This window comes from Pleurodeles waltl, chromosome 6, assembly GCF_031143425.1.
Source record: "Pleurodeles waltl isolate 20211129_DDA chromosome 6, aPleWal1.hap1.20221129, whole genome shotgun sequence".
NCBI lineage: Eukaryota > Metazoa > Chordata > Amphibia > Caudata > Salamandridae > Pleurodeles > Pleurodeles waltl.
In genome coordinates this window covers 1,484,440,467-1,484,466,072 of record NC_090445.1, presented here as the reverse complement: position 1 = coordinate 1,484,466,072, position 25,606 = coordinate 1,484,440,467, and the positions used below count along the sequence as shown (strand labels likewise).

The 25,606-nt window shown below is 41.6% G+C and overlaps 1 protein-coding gene across 1 annotated transcript in view; it reads right to left on the bottom strand.

Annotated features, from left to right (window-relative positions):
• Positions 1-25,606, bottom strand: part of PCDH15 (protocadherin related 15) — a 2,681,631-nt gene that overhangs the window by 2,348,214 nt on the left and 307,811 nt on the right. The window contains exon 2 of the mRNA XM_069240977.1: positions 14,688-14,806. Within this exon, the coding sequence (XP_069097078.1) occupies positions 14,688-14,778 (91 nt within the window). The 5' untranslated portion in view covers positions 14,779-14,806. The remainder of the gene's footprint in view (positions 1-14,687; positions 14,807-25,606) is intronic.

Here is a 25,606-nt window from a genome sequence, read left to right as displayed (position 1 = left end):
ACAATACGTTATAGAAATATATTTTAAAGGATTAATTTTAAAAGCACAACCTATCATTTAAAGTCATAGGCCCTCATTATGAACATGGCGGTCTGGGCCGTCATAATTACCTTCACTGACATTGCAGCCCAGACCGCCATATAATTTACGTGGCAGAACCGCCACTGGTGTAACTACGCCACCGCCAGGCTTCTGCCGCCAGGCAGCCTGGCAATGGCGGAGTTACATATCCGACAGGCCAGTGCTGCAAACAGCGCTGCCTGCTGGATAATGTCTCCGATTCCACCAATTTTTCCCTGGCAGTTTACCCCGCCAGGGAAAGGCTGGGGGAATGGGTGCCTCGCACTCCCCTGGGGGCCCCTGCATTGCCCATGCACTAGGCATGGAGCGTACATGGGCCCCAATGCACAACCCTGTCGCCCATGTCACTGCGCGTGATGCGCAACAGGTGCTGCTGCACCCGCCGCACTGCTACATTGCGGCCAGCTCCATGTGGAGCCAGGGTCAAAACACTGTTTCCGCCCGCCGGCCCAGCGGAATGTACATAATGTGACCGGCTTGGTCTTCAGCGCGCTGGCATCATTTGTTGACCGCCAGCGACAAACTCGGTGAATTCTCCCGCCGAGTTCATAATGAGGGCCATAATCTTTAAAGTGATTATCAGGACTTTTTAATGTCTGTGGAACAGTATGCATAATTATCCAGGTCAGATCACATTTCTAGCTTGAACAAGATGTAAAACATTTCCATTTCACATATCTGAATTAATTATCGTGTCTTATTATTTTAGGAAAATGCAATAAAATTAGAGTGATTCAATCCCTTTGCAACAAGGCACTATGTAAAAATGGCTACCATCAGGTACTGCAATGCTGTCACTTGATAAGCAATTTTGAGAATGTGTATTTACTCATGAAACACAGCTACTACCAGCCCACTGTAGGCGAAATGGCAATATCAGACATTCGTTTTGAAATGGATTGCGTTGTTAAATTATAAATGGAACTCGAAAATGCATCTGCACTAATTTTCTAAAGGAAGAAATTGAAGAGGACAATAATTTGCAGAGAAAAATGGGTTAGTCTGTAATTTACAAGAAAGTTGAATAGCAGTGATTATTGAATGTATTTTAGCTTTACCTTTTTTCTGTACAGATTGCACACACCAATTACAGGGATATCTTTGTATCTGTTCTATACATTTTTTATACATACATTGGGAAATACATTGAACATCAACTCATGAATAGCCCATGAAACTAATTCTGGCAAAATAAATATGTCAGTAAAAATAGTGAAACCAGTAAATAAGTCCAGAGATGTTAATGCATCTTCAGATATAAGCCAGTTATCATAACACATGTGATAAGGGATGAGGCCAATAAATTAATACATAATTCCTATTTTGAAGACAGGCAACGGTATCGCCTTTAAATTGGGATTAAGATGCAAACATAGCAATGATGCATTAGGACCTGATTGGAGTTTGGTGGACAAGGTACCTTGCTCTATAAACCCTCAGTCTACCTATCTCAGTTAGAGACAGATGGACCTTAAGTGTATGGTTGCTAGAGCCCCCTTTGTCTCACTTGATGCATTAGTATATCTGACTTCATAATGGAGTAGGGGACTTCTGAGGATGCACATTAGATTATCTGGCTCCATTACTGTGCCTGATGTACTGCCTTTAGCGCTGTCCTCAGAAAGAACCTGCAATCAAGTAATAGAAAAACAATGAGTGAACCACACACTAATGTGAGGTCATTCGTTTTTTTGTTTTACAGAGATAAAGTCCTGCTTTAGGTGATTGTTTCTAAACAATAAAACATTTTCAGAAATTTGGTGGGCGGCCATGAAAATTGGGGGGCCATCCACAAACATTTTAGTACATTGAAAGGAAATGTGTGACAGCTTTTTCCTTCAATGTAAAGACATAACTGCTAGGCCAGAGGTCATCTTTCTATTAGGCATGTGGAATATCACCAAGCTGGCAGAGATAATGACCTTCACCATCCTGAAACAAGCTAGCCCACCAAACTCTAAATGAGGCCCTTAGTGGTTTTAGATAAAAACCATTTTGGAGAAGAGTAGTTGTCTGCCTAATGTAGTGGTTTCAGTTGTGGGTAGCATTGTAGACAATATAAATGTTTTAATTTTATCAAATACTGCAATTTTAAATTCCAACCTAAGAATAAATTAAATAAAGAAAAGACATAAAGGACAGAATGAATACACGCACCTAGTAAAATAGAAAATTGTGACTAATCAACATAAAAGCCATTTTCAAAATTATTTATTTAAAACAGCTTTTACTGACAGGAACTGTCATACAAAGTGTCATTGTAACATTTCAATTTAGATTTTGTAAGCTGTGAGTAAGAGCAGTCAAATCATAATTTTAGTTTTAATTGAATCAACACGTATTTTAGCAAGGTTACATAATATTATTAATGTTGTTAGAGAAGCTGAGGCCATTAAACTTCCTATAAACTTGTTTTTCCAAATCATATGTTGCTCAGCCTTGTTTAACTCTCTGATGGAAGGTGCTCATATTGAATAAATACATTCAAGGCATTCTTGTTTTGCATATTTAGTAAGAATGAAGTAGTCAACTCATTGATCTTTACATATTACAGCCTTTCCTGTGTGTATAATTGCAAATTGCTTTCTGTTACTATTAATTATTGGAAATAAGACCATGATATAACTAACTTCTCAATTCACTTTTTGAGAAAGTATTTGCTTTTATCAGAGACATCTGCCTCTTTAACTGGATCGCACATGAGAGACAGAAGAAGTACCACTGCCCCTTTTTCACACTGCAACAGGTTTAATTATAGATCCACTAACTAAAAATATATATCTTGTGCAAGGCCCAGAGATTTTCTTCATAATAATGCTTTCTAGTTTGGAGTCAAACTCAAATAACCTAAATTTTCTAATATTTTTAAATGATCTTGTAAAATTACACAATTCAGGGCCCTCTCCAGCACACACAAGTAGTTAACATGCGTCAACGTACTTCAACATATATATTCATTATATATCTAATCATTTGTGTCTTATATTCACTACGGAAAATTGTTTCATTGTGACCTAAACCTCCTGACATATTTCTATCCTCCATCCATTGTTGGCACCCAGATCTTCATAACAATAGGTGTTCTTAAGCTGCACATTTCTTTGTCAGCTTGCCTTTACTTTTCTCAATTTCAGTTTTTCTACTTTCTCACTGCAGATCATACTCCGGGCCTGGACATTAGTTATTTCCTCCCCCATTTATGAAATGATTTAAAATGTTATTTTATTCAACTGTGTGCATTCACAAAGGATGAGTGTTTTCTTATGGAAAGAAAAGATTCAAGAATGAAGGTGGTGGTTTAAGTAGAAATCAAGGAGCAAACATAGTCCTGTCATCCAACACGTAAACTCTAATGTAATCATCTATAGCTGCATACATCAGGTAGTTGGTCTACTTAAATGGGGCTAGTAACAAATGTGCCAAACCTTGGAGGAAAATATTCAGATTCATCTTCTCCAAGCAAATATCCAGCAATGTGAGGGTTCCACTTTCTGATACTGTATTCCAAGCTGCCATGCAGCTAGTAATATGTTATACTCATCAGGAAATATTTAAAGAAATGCAAGGAACATTGGAAATGTTTGTGATTTTGTGAATAATTCTAAAACATTAGATGAACCAATGCATGTGGGTTTGCTACTCCCAGTCACAGCTGAGCTTGAGGAAAGGATCAGCTTGCCTGCACTCTCTTTTAGAAACATCTTTTCAGCAGTGGAAGTACATTGAGTGACTATTTGTTGGTTTTAGGTTGCTTGCCATTCTTTTGTTTTAATGCAATAGATGTGTGACAAATGTGCACAATAATTAACAAAAAATGCAACCTAGATTTTCCCTGAAGGATTACCATGTGGGACCCTAAGTCAGAAATCCAATCGAAATGTAACTGCTCATTTAAGGAAGTTTGTGTTCCTGTAAAAGGATAACTGGACACAGTGGTGTTAATCACATTTTATGTGTAAGAGCTGATTCAATGATGTTCATTTCAAACTCAAGAATTACCATGGGGTTTGGAGAAGGTGTTTCACAAAAGTGAAAGAATAGACATAGAGATAAAAGTAACAAAGCATCCACTGACACCTAATGGTGGGGATTATTTAAAAAAAATACCCAATTAGAGGAAGATGTGGAGGAGGCCCAAATAGGGATGCAGTGAAGACTAGAAAGAAGCAGGCAATGACAAACAATTACAGGGGTCCTTTCACCACTTCCATAGTTAGAGGATATACTTGTGGCATCATTGATGGGCCCCAGCATCATGATAGATCACATCTACATTAAGAAGCTACTTAGAATGTACAACAGTGCACAATGTAATTGGCAGAAGCTGGTCAAAGCCCACTGAAAGTTGTGCAGCAATGCTTAAGTAGGAGGTGGTATCCACCCGATCATCAATCCTGCAAGTCTAAATGTAACACGAAGTTCGCAAAAACATTCTGTTATGATAAAAATGTGTAAAACAAGATAACTTCATTCTCATTCCATGTATCATTGTGTGGGATCAAACTTGATACTTCTATTAGCTATGAACACTAAAATAAAATTAGAAAAGCTGATAACTTACTTCATTTTCACTATAAAAAGTGAAAATAATAAAATTATATTTCAAAAAAATGTTGTGCACATAGAAGTCCTGTCCTTCCTATACAAGTCTTCTTCACCTTATGTAGGATAATAAATAGTTTTGTTTGTAGAAAGGCAAATCATCTACAAATGTGGCATCCACTAAGCATCCTCAAAGCATATGGCACCTTTTTAAATCATAATGCCATATTTGTGATTTAATCTTTTTGATCTAATATATTTGTAAATTAGGGCTTTATAAATATTTTACTACAGATGCTGTCTAAAATATAGGAACTTCATCCCACAACATGTGTCCTTATATACACCAACATTTCAGAATTAATATAGCCACTTTCTTATGAGGTACTACGCTCTTTACCTGTGTGACAATGAGGGAGAGATACCTAGGGAACACTCTGATAGCAACCAATAATGTATTTCTGTGATGCTGCTACTTTAAAGTGATTCAACTCAGTCTCATATATTGGCAAAAGAGCCGCTTATATTAGACACACATTTTGATAATATTACTCCAGTCCGTTACATAGCAGGGGTGTCATAGGCCCAATGCAAGAAAGGAAAATGGACTCCCATTCTTATTAGTAGTGAAAATATAACGGGGGTACAGTGGGCATTTAAAGTCATAGGTCCCTGTGTTATTGCACCTTCTGCCATGTTGATAGCTACATGCCTGCATTCATCACAGTCAATCAAGTCTCCAAGATGACTACTGGCCTTTCGCTGAATGAAAAAATCCTTGCTGCAACATAAGCAGTAATAAATCCAAATATATACTCATTTGACACCTCAGTGTCCCACAAGGTCTTCTGGACTGTGATATTCATTATCCTTGTGCCACATCCACACTAATGCTTTATGAATGCCAACTTTCTCTTTAGCCTTCATATCAAAGATCACAAAATGGCTTGCACTGAAACAAGTGACAAATAAATCTGAATCTTGAAACATTTACATAATTGAATGGCACTTACATTAATTGCCCGGGAAGAGTGATCAAAGGGCTATCCTTTCAAACCTAATGTTGATTTGTTGAGTAGTTCCATGCAACACTGAACTCCTTAAAGAAATGGAGCAGTAAAGGTAACCTTGACTTCTGTGTGGTTGCACCTTTTGACCTACTTGTTCAATATTCCACTTCAATGTACTTGCTGGATTTCTAACACTAACATCCAAAGTGTATGCTGTGCAAGTTTTTGTGTATAGCTTGCGTGGTACATGAGATGAGAAGCTATAGTTCAAGTTTTCAATAAAACCTCATATAATTGAAGCTGGAGAGAGGGGGTCTAGATATTCAAGTGCAAGAGAAGGAGATAAGACTCTCTTTAAAAATTCAAGAAATCAGTTTACTAAGTTAGGGGCTGCAGATTAGTCTTCCTGAAGAACTGACATTTAGTGGATGGTAGGAGTGAAGGGCAGGACAGCACACTCTGTTGTAAAAGGTGAATGGGACCCCTTAAGTGAGGACCTATTTGTCTTTCCTAATCAATCTTTCAACTTGGATGATGACAGGTAGGTGCAGAACGTTCACTCCTGGAGCACTGTTGTGGGTGCTCCTTGGTGTAACCACCCTGCTATGAACTATCACTCTACAGTAAGGCAGTGTTGTGAGAGTGTAGGAAAGTACCCCAATTTTTGCCTGTATGTCAGTATGTTTTTGCCTGTCTCACAGGGATCCTGCTGGTCAGGACGCCAGTGCTCATAGTTTATAGCCTAATGTGTGTGTCTGTATAGTGCTTAACTGTGTCACAAAGGCTCTGCTAATCAGAACCTCAGTGCTTATGCTCTCTCTGCATTTAGATTTGTCACTGTAGGCTAGTGAATTAATTTACCAATTTCAGTTGGCACACTGGGCCCCCCTTATAGGTCCCTGGTATATGGTAACTAGGTACCCAGGGCATTGGGGTTCCAGGAGATCATTATGGGCTGCAGCATTTCTTTTGCCACCCATAAGGAGCTCGGAAAAACCCTTTCATAGGACTGCTACTGCAGGCTGCGTGAAATAGTGCACACAATATTTCACAGCCATTTTCACTGCACTTAAGTAACTTATATGTCACCTATATATCTAACCTTCATTTAATGAAGGCTAGGTGCAAAGTTACTAAATGTGAGGGCACCCTTGCAGTAGCAAAGATGCTCTCACCTAGTTCAGGCCCAATTCCCAAAACTCTGTGAGTGCAGGGACGCCATTACATGTGTGCACTACATATAGCTCAATACCTAGATGTAGCTTCACAATGGTAACCCTGAATATGGCCATGTAAGGTGTCTAAGATCATGGAATTGTACCCCCATTCCAAATATGGTATTGGGGAGCCAAATCCATGCATCCTGGGTGCTCCACCATGGACCCCCAGTACTGCCAAACCAGCTCTCTGAGGCTTGCATTGCAGCTACAGCTGATGCCACCCCACAGACAGGGTTCTGCCCTCCTGGGGTCTGAGCATCTCAGTCCCCGGAAGGCTACACCGTCTACACCGGTCCAGGGACCCCTTGTCCCTGCTCTGGTGTGAAACTCGACAGAGGAAAGAGGAGTGACCTTTCCCCTGTCCATCACCACCCCAGGGGTGGTGCCCAGAGCTCCTCCAGTGTGTCCTAGAATTCAGCCATCTTGCTTTGCAAGGTGTGGGAGCACTCTGGAGGCCTCTGAGTGGCCAGTGCCAGCAGGTGAAGTCAGAGACCCCTCCTGATAGGTCCACACCTGATAAGGTAGCCAATCCCCCTCTCAGAGCTATTTAGGGTCTCTCCTGTGGGTTTTCTTCAAGTTCTACTTCAAGTTTCCAGCAGGAATCCTCTGCAACTCTACCTCATCCTCTGACCTCGGATCAACTGCAGCCTGCTCCAGGAACTGCTGTAACAGCAACAAAGTATCCATAAGGGATACTTTTCCTCTGAATCTTCAGCTCCAGCCAGCAACTGCAACAGTTTCCATGGTGTGCATGCTCTGAGGACTCCCTATCTTCACCCTGCACCAGAAGGACCAAAGAAATTTCCTGAGGGGTGACAGAGTCACTCCCCTACTGAAGCAGGCACCATCTTAGTCGACAACAGGTTCCCTTGCACTCCTCTCCTGGCAAAGAGCGTGCTCCTTCGAGTACAGGGGGTGGACCCCATTGACACAGACTGTCATGAGGTCCTGCTGTCCCAATTTGGAGAAGGTAAGACCTTGCCTTCCCCAAGAACGACAGTACCCATGTGCACCGCTTCTTCTTCACCTCCTGAGGGCCTCTGTGCACTCTTTGAAAAAGTCCTTCATGCACTGCTGGCCCAGGTCCCAAGCACTCTATCCTGTGATGCTCAACTCGCTGAGTTGTTCTCCGGCGGAGTGGGACCTTCCTTTGTAGTGCTACAACAACCGCATTTTGCACCTCCTTTGTCCATGTGTCCTGGGACTCCCGTGGGTGCTATCTGATGCTCCGACAGCTCTCTGAAGTGCTGAGAACCCCCTCTTCCTCCTCACATAGAGTTGAGGCCCCCAGGTCCCTCCTGGGTCCAGCTAGTGCCTACTTGACGCAAAACGTCACTTTGCTGGAACCAAGGCTTGTTGGAGGAATGCAGCACCAAAACTCGCCTGCATCCAACTTCACGACATGGGGCATCCCATGCATCATGCAGGCACCCACTGACATCTTTCTAGGGTGCATTTCTGCAGTCTTCCTCCAACCGGGGACTCTTCTTTTGCACCCTCTTCTGGGTTGGCAGGGTCTCCTGTCCTTCCTGGAACTTCTTTCGACTTCTGGACTTGGTCTCCTTCCTTTGCAGGTCTTCAGGTCCAGGAATCCACCATTTGTTGTTTGCAGACTTGGTTGGTTCTTTCAATAACTCTAATCACGACTTGTAGTGTGTCCTAAGGAAACTTGCAGTACTTTACTCCTGCTTTTCTGGGCTCTGGGCTGGGGTAATTTACTTACCTTAACTGTATTCTTACTCTCCCAGCAATTCTGCACACACTACACTTGTCAGGGGGGAATTCGTGATTCACATTCCACTTTCTTAGTATATGGTTTGTGTTGCCCCTAGACCTATTCTCTCCCTTTGCAATCTATACCATTTCCTATTGTTTGCACTGTCCTATGACTAATTAATTGCCTTATTTTGGTGTCTAGTGTAGGTATTGTGTATAATACTTAGCTCCAGAAGGAGTATTGTCTCTAAGATATTTTTGGTACTGTTTCACCCAAATAAACTACCTTTATTTTTGGTAACACTGAGTATTGTCTTTACTTGTGTATAAGTACTGTGTGACTATAAGTGGTATTGCAGGAGCTTTGCATGTCTCCTAGTTCAGCCGAAGCTGCTCGGCTATAGCTATCTCTATCAGCCTAAGCTGCTAGAACACTACTACATTTTACTAATAAGGGATAACTGGACCTGGTGTAAGGTGTAAGTACCCAAGGTACCCACTACAAACCATGCCAGCCTCCTACAGAGAGCAACTTGGAGAGGATGTTTGAAAACATAACAACTTCAAACTAGTTCTGAAAGTGCAGACAGTGGATCAACAACCTACCTGCTGGAAGTGCACAACGTGGGTTCACACTACCATACTTGTATTTCCAGATTCATTCTATGACCAAGAAATAGACTAGTCCACAGACTACCAAAACCATTGTTGTGCAACAAGAGCTAGTGTCTACCCAACAGACAGCTTCCCAAAGGTGAAGAGGCATTGCCAGAGTGTACTCCTTGTTGGAAAAGCTGTATACCTGTGTGCCTAGAAGCTAGACTGCTTTCTAGGAAGAGTGACAGATGATCCAGGAGGATCAAGGTAATGCATGACGCTGAAGAAGTGGGACTTCAAGAAGAGGAATGCAGAGAGTAAACTGCTTTCCCCAGTGTTAGCTGGCCATAGCGATTGGCGGAAACTGTGCCCACTCAATCTGAGAATCACTAAAACCCAGTTGACGTTGTGATTCATGTCCAGCATGGCCATTCTAAGCCACAGAATTCAGAAGAGTGCATATTGTATTAAGCTGTAGTTCCCAAAAGAAGCATGGCCTTTATTAAGCCATAGTGCAGAGAAGAAGCACAACATGAACTTAGCACAAGAAGTTCATCAGTGGCTTTGTTGCCCAGAGGATTGGATTGTGCATGGCCACACTGGCAGTCAATGAATGACCACCAGTTGGGGATTTGCTTGTGCAGGATTTCATTTTTCTTGGAGTACTTGTCCACCAGTTCTGTATGTGATCAAGTCTTCTGCAAGGACCACCATCGTTGCCTGCTAGACTGCCACCTGCAGCCATCAGACATGTAAACCATCACCAAGGGGTGGGAAGGTGCCTGAAGTCAATGAGGAGATTCCAACAAAGCTGCTGGTTTGAAGCTTTCTCCCCTAGAAGAAAGAAGAAGGAGGCACTCATGGGCAAGCTCAGATGGCAGCCTGAAGAGAATGATCCAACAACAGTGGCAAGAACTGAGCAAGTTAAATAAAGAACAAATGAATAATTGAACTTTAGAGACACAACTTAACACAGAATGGGTGATCAAATCTGAGAAAGCAGATTGGGGGATCTGATTGCTCAGAAGCAGGACCCCCCCCCCACACCCTGGTGAGAGTCATGCTTCATCATCGGGCAGCTCCATGTTGGACCGACTCTGCAATGCCCAACCGGCCCATGATGGGGCTTTTCTGCTTGAAGTCTTTTTGGAATAAGATGACAACGTGAAGAGTAAGTGAAGGTGCTCTGGGTATAGTTTGGTGTAATGTGGATTAAAAATACCTAAGAGGTACCAGCAAATTGTTTGTTATGATTAAAAGCAGTGAGTGGCAGAATGTGGAGATAATGATACAATGCAGCTCATAAAATAGTGCACATAGAGGTCAACATGTTTCTTGCCAAAGGTTGCCTCTATCAATCAAGGCAATTCTTCAGGACCAAAAACCTAATCTACTGGTGACTGTGGAAGTGTGAGTGTGATAATAACAAAAGGTACTCAATCACATTAAGCAATGCCCTGACAGTATATAGCACACCTGGGCATATCTAAGAACCAAATCCAATTTGGTAAGCTACTAACCCCATAAGTGATGGCAGAGACCACACTGACTGCAGAATAAAATGTGTCCAGGGCACTCAAATAACTGTGATCTACCCGTCTCTGCCATTCTAGAGGTCAGGTATACTGTACACTGTGAGAGAATTGCTTCATGTGATTGGGTACCTTTTTCTGTTATTACACTCACACTTATCTAATAACTAGTAGATTTGTTTTTTGATCCTGAAGAATTGCCTGAATAGGTATTTTCATACTCACACTTCACATAAGCATCCTGTAATAAAACGTCACCTGTCAAAGAGCCCCTTTGAGGGGTTCATTGAGCACTGCAGTGCCGGCCCAACAAGGAACTGCCCAATGATGGAGCACAGCAACCCACCAAGGTGTATGAGGGGTCTTGCTTCTGAGCAATCAAATCCCCCGATCTGCTTTCTCAGTTCCCCACCAACCTTTTGTCTCTTCTTTCCTTTTGACCCTAGAGGAAGGGAGTACCTCAATTAACTATATAGACTTTCAGGGAGCTTGAATGCTGGACCTAGAAGTACTCCTGTCCCTTATGTTTTGATCTACATCTGAGCCATAATCATGCAATTTCTCTAATCTCAGGAGAGAACAGATTAAACCCTAGAACTGGAGGAATCTGAGAGAGACAGCACATAGAGTCACATCCCAACTTCAGTGCCCAGGACAGCAAACTGTACATTTCTTACTGTGTGCATGTAGTGTTCATTCTCAGGTGAAAAGTAATTTTTGGCACTTAAGTAAAGCCCTGTGTTGGAGAGTTGCAGACCTGTTGAATCCTGAACCCAAACATGCCCACACTACCTTCCTGAGAAGCCTGTGACTGCTGTCCCTTGTTAACTCTGACAGTCAAGGGCTGAAGGGGAGATATTTGGCACATTTTGCTGGGCCAGAGTAAGACAGATTCAGCACACCAGAAGCCAGTAACCTCAACATGGATAGTTGTGTTCCAGTAGTCCCTGCTTGCCCCATGGCCCAATGAAGGGGGGCTAACAATAGCAACCAGCTTAATGTTAAGGCAGCCAAGAACTTTAAACCATTCTTTGCACTCAACTAGTCAATTGGGAGAAGACGTGAATTTGAGTTATGTTAACGATTTTGCTGAAAACCATGAATATATTATCTATATTTCGATAATGTAGAATCAGAAAATTCAATAAAAATGGTCACTTACAAAATATTTGTAGATTGCAAAAGAATTTACTTTTGTATCAGGGGATAGGAAAGAATGTTTGCCCATTTCTTAGTCTTAGTTATTGAGAACAATGCAATCTACCAACAACCACCACAAAAGAAAGTATTGAGAATGGCTGTATTAGGAACCTCCAGGCTAACAGAACTAGAAACAAAGGCCCTCATTATAGCATTGGCAGTAAAAAACGTCTTCTGCTGCAGCAACGGCTGTCATAAGACCATCGCCACGGCTACCAGCCGTCCGCTGTATTATGACCACAGACGGATTTCCGCCAGAAGCAGCGCCACGCCAGTAGACCACCGCCAGCTGTATTATGACCAATAATACGGCCTGGTGGTGTTCTGCTGGCGGACGCTGCTGCTGGTAGAAGCACCCCATCCTGCATCCTTCCTGAAGACCCCCTAAACACAAGTAAGTGTGTGCTCCGAAAGGGGAGAGGGGTTGGGGTTGTTGTATATGTGTGTGTGTGTGTGAATGTTTGAGCATGTGTGTATGTGGGTGTGTGTTCCTTATCGAATGTTTGTGCATGTGTGGATGTGTGAGTGCATGTATGTTGTGTAGTGTAAATGCGTGTCTGCATGTATATATAAAGGTGTGTGTGGATGTTTGTGTGTGAATGGATGTATGCATGCGTGGATGTATGTGGGTATGAGTGTGTGTATGCGTGTGGGCGTGTGGGAAGGGAGGGGGGTTTGGAGAGGAAAGGGGATGGGGTATCTGGGGAGGAGGTGGGGAAGACCCCTATCAGTGACAGGGAAGGGATTCCCTGTCACTGATAGTGCCTACCACTATGGTTCTAGTGGCAGTACGGAAGCCATGAAAACCATGGCAGTAGGCAGGGTCATAATCTCGCAGGCGGTACAGTGACGGCCGCCGGGCTGGAGATCGATCTTTCCAGCCCGGCGGCCATTACCGCCATGGCGGTCGGTGTGGTACATTGGCAGTTTGGCTTCAACCAAACCACTAATTTCATAATATGGTGGAAAGTACTGCCAGCCTGTTGGCAGTACTTTCCACCATAGTACCGCCGACCAGGGTCATAATGAGGGCCAAAGTCTATTGAAGTAAAACACACACTAGAATGTTTTTTTCATAGGAATCTTTTGAAAGACTCATCTTTTTTCTGCACTACAGTGTGCCTGCTCATGGTAGCGTAGTCAAATTTGTTAGTGACTACACAGTGAGCGGCTGTAAAACATTTTCTAATTATTGACATGAAATATTCCATCAGCCAACAGAGAAGTACTATATCAAGTTACTGTTGGTCCTCGACATGTGCTGTAATCCATCACAGGCTGCTCAATAGATAAAAAAGCTCTCAGGTTGTAACCTTGCATGTTTCTAGTGAGGAACATAGCAAGATGTTTTGTCTAACCTTTATCTAGACATTTTTCAAAATGTTTTAAAACTGACCAATAGTTTTTCACTTGATATTGCATTGTTTTCTCTAACCACATACAAAATTAACCCATTAGAAGCAATATAAGGAAACATATGCAAACAGCAAACTGCTGAAAACCCAGTTTCTCCATTAACACACAGGTACAAAATGGTTAGCTATATTTTGCTCTAATCCACATTATGGGAACAGAAAAATGGATAAACAAAATGTACTCTCCACTTTTCCTACACTTCAAATTTATATTAATTGGCTAGCCTTCTGTTTGCAAGACTATTCTGTTAAAGTTTTACATGTCAAGTTTGTGCGTAATCGTGTGTGTGTGTGTGTATGAGTGTGTGCGTGTGTGTGTGCATATGTGTATAAACTGCCTTTTCTATGTAAATGTTTTATTTCCTTACAGTGTTTTTATGATTTGCCCAGCAAAGTCAGAACTACAAATTAAGGGCCTCATTTACAAGGCCGTGGGGTGCACAACGGCACAGCAAGTGCTTGCTGTACTACGGTGCGCCACCGGAAAGAGCATAAATGTATTGTATCTACAAAATACAGTGCATTTCTTTCCTCTACCCCCTTCACTGTTGCACAAATTGCTGCATAGCCCCAACACAGGCACACTTGCACCATGGTACAAGAATGCCTGCACTGTGGTAATAATTGTTTTTTGCAGGAAGAGATAGAAGAAGAGGTGTTTTTCTCATTGTATGTGTGCTGCAGAATTCAGCACACATAGAAAGAGGAAACAACAGGGAGAAATAAAGATATTTGCATATCTAAGAATACACCAGATTCCTCCCAGTTCCATGGGTGTTGTGTGGAAACACCATAATCAACACCCATGGATGCCCCTTTCATCTAGTGCGACAGGGGTCCATACTTACAAGGCCATGAAAAGCCACACAAGGTGGCTTTGAGTGGCCTTTTAAATTTAGGCTGGCACACTGTTCCATCATAGCATCCAAAAAAATGACGCTCCAGTGGCACAGTGTGCCTCTAGAGCCTCGTAAATGGGCCCCTAAGTTATGATCAAGGTAGTCTTTCCTCAGTCGAATAACATGCATAGCATTTATGCAATACAAACAGCAAATTATAAACTAAGAGAACTACTACATGAGATGATTCTATGAAATGCATTGGTATGCAGAACAATGTCATTATTATCTACATTAAGCACAGTTTTTGTGATATTCACTTCCTACACAACAGCTAAAATTTCTCACCCAATAAAGTGTTTATTTTGCCTCTGATTTGATACTACTTCTGTATGCATTTACGTTTCAGAGACCAGGATCTATCCAATCGAAACCACACAACCTTTGCTCCTTTGACAGGAGGGTCTTCTCATTTTATGCGCTCACTTTACATTCCTCAGTGTATGAGACAAGACATGACTCTAAACAAGCTTACCGTCATCATTCTGCCCAAGACAGCCAGGGAAGATGGACCCGAGAACTATTCCTGCCAGAAACCACGTCCAACGATGAGGTTGCTGTAGCATTTTCTGTCAAACTTCACTCAACATGGATCTAAAATGGACGAGAACAGCCACGGGTTATTGTGAGCATGTGCCATTCAGTGATTTATGTCGTGACTGTTTTCACACAGAGGATCCTAATGACTTCACAGTTAATCATGAGTGACTTGTGGCCATAATGAGATGGCTATTCATTAACAGAATCAATATGGCTCTGTCGAGCTATTATTAGATATTTCACAACCAGATGATATTGGTATAAAGATATTGAAAAAGACTCTAGAAAAGGATCCCCTTACATTTTTCAGTCCGAAAACAACAATATAACCCAAATTAGAAACATGCTGATGTGCCTTGGAAGAGAACAAAAATAGTGAAATCACGACTGGGTCCAGCAAAATAGGAGTGCCTTGACTCTGGCTGAATGGCTGTTTTGTCATGTAAATTCCCCTTCTTTTATAAATGTTATAGAAACATTCAAATCTTTCAAAGTTAGCATTGATTAGCATAATCACATTGTTATGCTGACCCTTTACTGTATAAAACAATTTAATTTAACCTCTATGAACAAAATTATGGGTATTTTGCTTAGAATTCTATATATATAAAATCACACAGTACATCACTTTACACTTTTATTTGAACATGTGTCAAGCCCATTTTAGATGTTTAAATATTACACAGTGTGGTCAATAGGCAAATGTGTGGAAGTAAAAATATGGGCCCGGATTTAAGAGGGCCTAGCGCCATCTAACGACACATTAGAGTCATTTTATACGCTAGTTAGAAGGACAAAAAACGCCACCTCATATTTACAAAGTGGCACAATGTTTGTATTGCCCCACTCTGTAACCCCTTGCGCCACATTATGCCTGCTCCAGGCAAAATGTATGCATGGTGGCGTTCTGGCATTGCGGGGGCTGAAAAAATGGTGCAAAGAAATCTAAGAGATTTCTTTTTGTCATTTTTTCCTGCATTTTTAACACCTGCTCAGAGCAGGCATAAAAAGGAGGTTCCTATTGGTTTTGATAGGCCTCTGAGTTTTGCAGGATTAGCATCAATTTTTTTTACCCTAAACCTCCAAAGCGCCAAACTATCATAAAAATTATGACATTAGATCCCTAACTGCCGCCATGATGGGTCGTTTTTAAATACGGCACACATATGGTGGCGTTAAGTTAGAGGGGCGCTAAGGGGTGATAGAAAATTGCGTGCGCTAGGGGCAGGGCCACTTTTCATATATCTGCCCCATAATGCTTATAATCAGTACTATAGTACACCTAGATACACGTTGCAAAACCATTCAACCATTGGACAATGGTAAAAAAGATTCTCTGTGACAATACGGTACTGACAGGACCTAAGATAGCACTGGGTGCTATATTTGGTTTTCAGTGAGCATTTCAAAGAAAAACGAAAGAAGAAAAGCTAAACAAAAAAATCTGTAGACTTCCGAAAAGTTATAGTACAGCAAATGAAGTCCAAAATGGGTTTTCACCTGCTGATCGTGTTTTTTTAAGCAGGCCAGAGAGTTAAAGGATAAAATCATAATGTGATGGAAAAAAGTGAAAGAACAGAAAGAAGCAGTAAGAAGAAAAAGAATAGCTAAAAGAGTGAGAGGTTTTGCCAGGTAACAAAAAGAAATTCAATAACCTAATACAGAGAGAATAGCGGGTGTAAAAGCGCTAATTAGCAGAAAGGAGGTAAAGAACAATTTAGAAATTGGACTGGTGAGTTCTGTGTTTTTATTTTTTAAAGATGACCAAAACATCTGATTGCAAATTAAACCTAATAAATTTACATTTTAACAGGTACCACATATTTTTGAGTAAACCGATCAACATGTCTTACTTGAATTAAATAAAGTGTGATTCATTAAAAAAGTTTGCCTTAAGTCTGTGGGCGTGTGCGCACACGTACATTTTTGAGAAATTAACATGTTTTCGTTCTATACATTCATATGTACAAATGCAGTTTTATTTTCCTGACCATACTGGTATATCTAGGTCTAACATCACCCATCAGCAGTGTCAGTTAAAAACAAAGAAACCGGAAGTATTTGTGAACAAAGCCTCACGGAGCCCGAGGGGAATGTAATCCCCTTGGGCTCCGTGATATTTTTTTTTTTAATAGAACATTCTGCCCTGAGTAGCAGAATGTTCTAATAGCCTTAGAACCCGCCGTAGCGGGCTCTATTGGCTATTAAAGTCCCTCTCCCTTGTTAAATGCCCTCGCCTTCGGCTCGGGCATTTAACGCGGGGAGCGGGCCTTTAATAGCCGGTAGAGCCCGCTACGGCGGGTTCTAAGGCTATATTAAACTATATACGATCTCACTTTGTTTTGTCATTGTATTATACACAGTTACAGCAGGTTTCTACACTACTAGAAAAAGTTATGTTTGCTGCATATCTCTGTAATCGAGTGATTAAGTAAGATAAGGACGGTTCATGAAACAATCAATGACTGTTTGAAAACAATATATATAAGAGTTTCCACATAATTTCAAATCTGGTATCCATGCGTTGTCGAAACTCAAAGATGCCGTTTATTTTTTTACTTCTTGCATAACTCTTTAAACCTAAGCAAGTGGGTGTCAACTAACTTTTCAAGATATTATCTGAGCAGATATTTATTTAACATATAATTGGTAAAAAAAACGACCAGACGCAGTAGGAGAGCAAAGAAGACGAATCGGAAAGGTGAAGGATACAACAGAACAGTCAGGTGAGTAATGATAATTGTAACAACTGGCAAGCAGCAATCAACCAGCATATGTGTCTCAGTCAGAGCGGACAGCATTTAACAAAAAAGGGAAGATAACATGAAGTAAGATAACAGGACGCCAGGGCCAGCGGTGCTTGCACTGTACCAAAAACAATACAATGAGCTTCCGAGCCCCGCGCCGCTGAGAAAAATGTATAGTGGGTCCACGCTCGCTTCCATTTTCACAGAACAGTGAAAAATAAAATCTATCAAAATGTATGCTTAACCCTCAACCGTAATAGGAAATATTTCATTCAAAACATTGAAATGGAAAATTACAATAATATAAACAAATTGTTACAAACATTATACATAATCTTTCATCCAGTAAGGTGAATTCGGGGCAATCCCTTGCTCCGTAAGTGGTTTGAGACTTACTGTTTCTGTCATGAACCCGTGACTCCTGATGGAAAATAATTGGAATTAGAACAGAAACGCCATGTTATGTGTTGTTAAACGGCTTAGAAGAATCAGTAGTGTTTTGTCTTGTCTTATCCAAGGTTCTCAGCCTTAATTCAAAACAGACATTTGAATTAACAGCTGCTAGAAAGAACTTCTTCCACCATTTTCCGTACACAAACTGCACTCTCTGAAAGAGTAACAATTCTTTTAGGATCACTGAAATCCTTTTTTTGATAAAACTGGGAAACTTAATTCTCACCATGTCATCAATTTTAATATCAAGAACAACCTAGACAGATAATGTTCAAGGTGAACATTAAATACTTAAAATGAGTGTCTCCTACAAGGTGACGGCACAGTGCAAAAGTGAAAAGTGCATCAGTGCTATTCACACATATATACATGTAGAAACGTGTCTGTCAAATAATGTCATTGTTCAAGTAATGCAGCATACATTGTTTGCATATCATAAATCAACATCTAAGTGTTTATCTACAGTCCACATTAAATTATTGTTGACGTTTCGACACTGATGTTAAATCAATCACCAACCAGTCCTCATCAAGACAAAGGAATACAGTAGGAAGCACCAACAAGGCGCTACATGAATCAGTCATCTCAGAGTCATGGTGGATAACCACCATCAATGCTTTCGGTGCCACCGGATGGTACAATCATTCATTTGTCCCCTTTCCGTCAACGGGGTTGGTCTCTCTGCTCGCGGGTCTGGATGAGAGATGCTTCTGCCCGTTGACTTGATCTGCTAAATAGGTCTCGGTCTTGTCTCATATCTAGTTTGAGCTCATTACGGCGGCACGGAAAGCATTAATGTGGTTCTCCTCAACATGTAGTAAATTTCAAAATTTGTCCAGCTCTTAAGAAGTTGTGCAATGAGTGTGGTGCGGCTGGACATTTTGCTAAGGTATGCATAAAGAAGAAGTTTCAAGTAAATTAAATTACTGAATCTTCTGAAGAGAACAAGCTACATCATCGTGTTGAAGATCTTATTTTAAACATTGATTAATAAGATTTAGAAACCTGTGAGAATCCTATTCTCATCACTAAATTATTGAAATGAGGAGATCCACAGAGACCAGTAAGAAGCAATAACACCTTTAATGTTTTGCAAGAAAAGTCCTTGGGGAGAGCTATGCAAACGCTGCCGCTCTCAATGCCCTTCCAGGATTATCCCAACTGCCACTTATTGTGCTTGCCCACAGGCAAGCCACCACATGAGCCTCGCATGTCCACCCTAAGCTAGAAGCTTTTCCCCTTGTTTCTTTGGTGCTACAGCAAAGGGACTGTTCAGAGTCTAGGAAGTTTTAGGATGCTGAGTAAGGGGCCTTGAAGGTAAAGCAGGAAGTCTTGAACATGCTTTGTGCTTCCATGGGTAGCCTGTTCGGCATTTTCAGCTCTAAATGATGCAATGCAGTATTTGGGGAAGTCCCTGGACTCTTGACATAACCAGAGCTTGAATACGATGTTTTATATCAGACCAGGGAAGAAAATGCATACATTGAAATTAGCTCATTAGAAATTCGTTGCAGGTTTGATGTAAAAATCAAAGCTAAAATTGCAATCCAGGTTGATGCCTATTACCTTGGCTAAGGTGATGGCTCTGCGACAAATTTCTTATTTTTTTTAAACCTGTCCTACCAGGCTGCTGGTAATTCATTACTGGACTTAGAGGACAGAACTAGAAATTCAGTCTTCCGAGCATTCTGCTTCAATTTCAATTTCATGTCACTCATTCACTGTTGGTTATTAACTTACTAAGGTGCAAAGATTATGAGGGGAGGGCATCTTCAAGTAAATCTGCATGTTGTCGCCATACTGAGGAAATTTGATATAATGGTTTTATAGTATTTCAATGAAAGCTTGCATATGGAGGTTGAAAAAGAAGGGAATCAAATTGGGGCATTATGAACCACTAACAAGTGAAAGGTTTAGGTGGGAGGTAGTTACCAATAAACAAATGTTTCTCAAATGTGAATTTACCTTGAATAAAACAGAAGACAAAAGATTTTTGGCAAAATAGGAATAGTAGGTTTAATTTAACACAACGGTCAGGAGAACAGTTAACGAAATGGGGTCTGAGGATTGACTCAAAGTACAATCGATCTGAGCAGTGTTTTATACATTTCCTTTAGGCATCATAAAACAATTTTCCTTTTTAGGTAAAAAATGTAGGCCATTATCTTGGAGTCATGAATAGGATCCCTGATAACAAATGCAGGTCAGCCTCAACCTTGCGTGGACACAATGAGGGCCAGTGTCAATGAGTGCCAGTGTGTAAAGTGTCCAGATGTCTGGTATGAGGGGCACAGGATCGCTGCATGTTATTGCGTGTGTCGTGCTATGATTGGCTGAGTGTTTCAAACTTCATGTGGCATCTGACTTTATGGCAGAGTTCTTTAAATTGTGAGGCACGCCCCCCTGTGGGTCCGTGGCTGCATTCCCAGGGGGGCGCAAATGTCCCAGTTAAGAAAAGAAAATGAAGATTGCCTGGAAGTGTGTCCTTCATTTGGCACATTTCTAGGCTGTCTATGTTTAAATACAGGCCTTCAAGACCATAAAAAGTATTTGAACTGTGATCAGGAGAGAGAACAGAGGCAGTGTTCATTGAGTGTGGTAGCGAGTCAAAGGGGTGGCTAAAAAGAACAAAACGTTTGGTAAGTATGTTGTTATTTTTGCCTTCACATAACTGCATAAACATTAACAACCACTTAGTGAAAGATAATGCAAGTTATACATCCTAGGATTTTTACAAATCACTTAATTTCCCTGTGCCTAAAAAATTAATGTGGATTTGTGTAATATAACTGGTGCTCTTGTAATGCACTGCATACCTTCAAGTGACATTTGCGATACATAAAACTACCAAAAAAAGACCCAAATCAATCGGAATTTGGGAATTGTGAAAACTTCAGTTGATTAATGGGACAACTCAAATGTCTGTGGGTGTGAGATCAGAATGACAAAGAAGTGAATCCTAGTTGGTGCAGTGTTGAATAGTGACATGCATTTATTGAACTATGAAGTCCCAACCTGTGACAGCAAGCAATGTGAATATGTAAGTCATTATTTTAGAATAGTATTACACAAAGTATAAGCTAGGCTGCTGCATTTTTATTCTTTTATGTTTCTGCAGTTTTGTATAGCGAAGACTCAACTCAAAGATATTGGAGTTCTTTACATGAGCACAAGTTACATTACACAATAGCACAATAATTATTTGGGCGCTCTGAGATTAAGTGATTTGTCCAGAATAAATGCATTTTGAGCAAATTCCAGGACTCAAACCTGGTTTCCCAGCTCCAAAGTCACAGCTCTAGCCATAACACCACATCCTGAAGTAGTGTTAGAGATAAAAATGTTCTTACAAAATGTATACTTTAACAATAAATAATCAGAGAGTAATTAGTGCTAACATTTTAATGTGTCTCAATTACTCCAGAACTCAGCTGATAATACTCTTATATTACCTCTTAAAAAGAATACATCTTTGTAACAATGAAACTTTAAAGGACTCCATCAATTAAAGGGCTTTCTCATCTTTAGTTCTTTGTACCCCAACACCCTTTCACTTACAGGGAATGGCAGCTCAAGGGCATCATTTCTGTTCAGGGACAGCTGTTTTTGTACAAAGTGAGTCCATCAGGTGGCAGGGAAGTGGCAAACAGGATTGTATTCAGATGCAGACCCCTAATACTCTGGCCCTCTGGGGCCTATGAGTTATGACAGAGGAGAAACGGGAAAGGAACATGATCAATGGATAGTGTCAGAGAAATGGCCCAGAAACGGAGGGCACTATGTGGGAGGGGGTCATTTTTACATTTGCAATTCAACAGTGACATCATCCTCAAAGAGAAGCCCCCTAGGAAGGGGGCCATATATAGTATTTTATTTTAAAGGACCATCACTATCAGTGCATCAGGTACTCGGGTCAAAGGTGTAAGGGACCACAGTACCCCAATTATGTCTGTTTTACTACGAAAAAGCAGAGTGTGGGAGGGTTTTTGCCCTAGCTAGCATTAGAGCCCAGGTCATCCTTGCTGTTTTTTTTTACCACAATGGCATAGCAAGTATAATTGATGCTGCAGTTATAGTGGCACCGGGGCCCTGTGAAATGAAGAGTTAAGTAAACCCCAATCATGGAGGTTTTACTACCCTCCTTTGCTTGCATTAAGGCCCAATGCACATTTCCTATGCCAGTGTTGCTTTGAGCCTCTGAGCAGTGGCTGAACGGAAGGAAAAATGAAGTAGAGGAGACACCTTAGCTTAGCCTCAAATATATGGCTTGGAGTCGGATGTGGCAGGGTGGCGACTCTGGGGCATATTTGTACTCTGTTTGCGCCATGCACCATATTTAAACTTTGACGCCCGAGCCCACGGACGTAAAAATTCCTCCGTATGCATCATTTGTTAAATGCGGGAAACTGCCTTGCGGTAATGACATGCAAGGTAGGCGTTCTCGTCCAAAAAATGAATTAAAGGCCTGTGCGCCTTATTTATACTCCAGCGTCATTTTGACACACACGAGGGGGTGGGCCTTAAAAAACGGTGCACAGCGTGATATGCGCCGTTTTTTAACGCCTGGGCCAGGGCAGGCGTTAAGGGACCTGTGGGCTCACTTCCATGGTCTCTGACCATGGAAGGAGCCCAGAGGTGCCCTCCCCTACCCCCAGGGAAACCCCCTGCCATCCTTTTCAATGGGGGTTGTGCATCAAAAAATGGCACAAATCCGGTTTGAGGCATGATTTTTGCCTCAAACCTGACTTGCACCATTTTTTGACGCACAACCCCCATTTTCCCCTACGCCGGCACTGCCTGGTTTGAGTCATTTTTTTTACTCAGACCAGTCCGCAGCGCCGGCTAACGTCATTCCTTAAATCGCATGGCGCGTAGGAGTGGGGTAAGCCAGTGGTACATTTTTTTACGCAAACCAGCGCAATCCAAATGGCAAGGAAACTGCTCAGTTTGCAAGGTGGTAGTGTCATTAGTGAAGCAGGTGCAGCAGCACTGGGGCGCGGGGGTCTGAGGTGCAGACTGCTTCACAACTTTGAATGTATCACTTTAAAAAGGGGGCATACAGGTTTATTTTCCTAAGTAGCATTAAGGCGCCTTTGCAGAAAACAGGGGGACAACATGTGAGAACTCTTTTTTCTTTAAAAGTAACAGAGAGCTTGTTTCTCAGGCCCTCAATTATCATTAATGCGGCAGGTGCAGATGCATTGGGGGCCAGAAGTGTGAGAAGCTGACAACACCCTAATTATGGGGAGCAGTAATATGTTTGGTCAATTACTAGTTTTGTTTGATGTATGTGTTGTTTTATAAGTCTCACATTTAGTATGGCCTATGAGTGGCAAAAAAAGTGTCATTCAAATCTTGTAAGCCTAAGCTCAACCCTGTCTCTCCCATTCCACCAATCCTTGTGATAAAGTTTTTGCAGGGGGCTCGAATTCAAAACATCTTGCTTAGGGCTTAAAGACCTCTGCTTTATGGAGTTTTGGGAACGCACTCACCCCTCCGGCCATGTGTGCTTTATTGGTGCAAAACGCCTAGGGTCATTGTGGTATCGCTGCGCCTATCTGTAGGATTGATCTGAGTTTCCACTTCACACATTTGTCTACCAGCTACATGCCACCCCACCTGTGACCTGTAAAACAGTAACCTCAGGCATAGGTCTCAAAGCCTGACTAACCACATATTTCTGAGTCGGGGTTGATGGAGAGTTCATGATGGGTGAATTCAATAATAGTGATGTGATTTTGTTTTTACATATGAACATATTGACTTTTTCAATATAAATATCTCCCAGTTCAATTTTCATCTACACTATCTAGCCCATACTTCATGACAGTCACTTTATTGGGGGCTTGTTGTTCTACAGTTTTGACTTTTACTACTTCCCTAGTTACTTGTATTGTACCCAATATGAGGACTAGGTTTTTACAGCAGAAAATGTCCACTTGCAGGAAACCACACAAAATAATAAGAATATAAAAACGGGCAACAGTGAAATGCACAGACCACTCAGCCACCGGGGAAGCCAGCATAACCAGTTCAAGAACCACTCCTGGTCAGAGGCACCTCCCTCCTTACGCATGTCTCTTTGTAAACATTGCAATGCTTGGTTGGCAAGAGTCAGGGTCCAGTTGTCCATGTCATTGCCTAGTATAAACTTGCAGCAGGACTCACCAGTCTTGGCACACATCCCTCTATCAATTGCAGTCATTAAGTCCAACACATATCAATATTGCATCATCACGAGGTGGATGGCTATCAGTTCTTCCTTGATCAAATTAAAGCCAACCACAGTTCTGTTCAGTGCTGTTCATCATCTTGAGCATTTCCCACCTGGTTATTTGTTAACAGGGGGCGTTCACTTTCTTCTGCATGGTGAAGAAGTGTCTGGGCCTTCCAGTTGATATTTGTGCATCAGTGAAAAGCCTGAATTCTTCTGGAATATCCTTTTACTGAGCCAAGCCAAAATAATCAGCGTCCTCAGCAGGTGCTGGTACAACTCTGACAGATCTTCCCCAGGAATAAACAGGGTTGTGTGTGTATGGTGATGAAGGAGCAGATGTCACACAACCTGGGACGAACTGGGATTAGACAAACTCGCTGCATTGCCAGTAAGTATCTATAAGTATGGAGGTACCACATTGCATGTCAGGAATGTGCAGGTCTATGCCACAGTTTTTATTTGTTTTCAGTGGATTGTTCCTTTATCTCTGAAAGACTAGGAACACAGTATAAGGTTCTGTACTATTAACGGTTGCCCCTTCCCTTCTAACTACGTATAACTATCCACCTCAGTATCCCAGATTTCCTGACATGGGGTATTTATGATGCTATTCAACCCTCTGCTACGAGACTTATTTCCCTTTGTATCATCGAGGTGGATAACCCTACACTGAAACTTCATGTCTTGGGTTCATTTGCTATTAATAAAGACTGCCCCAGATATGCTAAGGGCCACTCTGGCACCACAAATGGAAGCGGGAGCGGAAATGTTTGTGCATTGGTTTGGTGGTTTTGCTACCTCTAAAAATCTCTTTTCTGGATAGTTTTGGGGCAAAACAGAATCCTCCCCTATGGTGCCCCTCCTGCGCATCCTGTCTAGCTCAGTTTGAATATTCCTCCGCTTGGTGAAAAGCTACAGTGCTGTGGGATAGGTCTTGTATCTGTTCAGATTCACTACTACTCTATGGGTTTTACTCTGTGGGTTGTACCTGGGCCCTAATCCTACATAGCTATATATGTAGAGAAGGCATTTTGCTTTCTCAGGGGCTACATCTTGGGACACGTTTAGAACTCTGTGCCTACTGCATGCAGTATCAGTGAACAGACTTAACATGACCTGGTAGATGTCTTGGAACCCACGGCGGTCATGTGCTGATACCATGTGCTGTGTAAGAGGGTGCTGTGCAGCGTGTGTGGATACTGATGTTGGGTTTGGTGCAATTATAAGTGACATGGGAGAGGTTCCTACCCAAGCGCTGTGACAATTTCTGGGTGGACTCCATTTGACAAGGCAGTTCTTTGGCAATGAATGGATACAGCAGCGCCCATAGTAGACAGAAGGTATACAAATGTGCAACAATACCAATCTTACTGAGCATTGTAGGTCTTAGGATTAATTCAGGGGAGATGCCTGTAGTCCTCTGATGAAGGGGGTTTC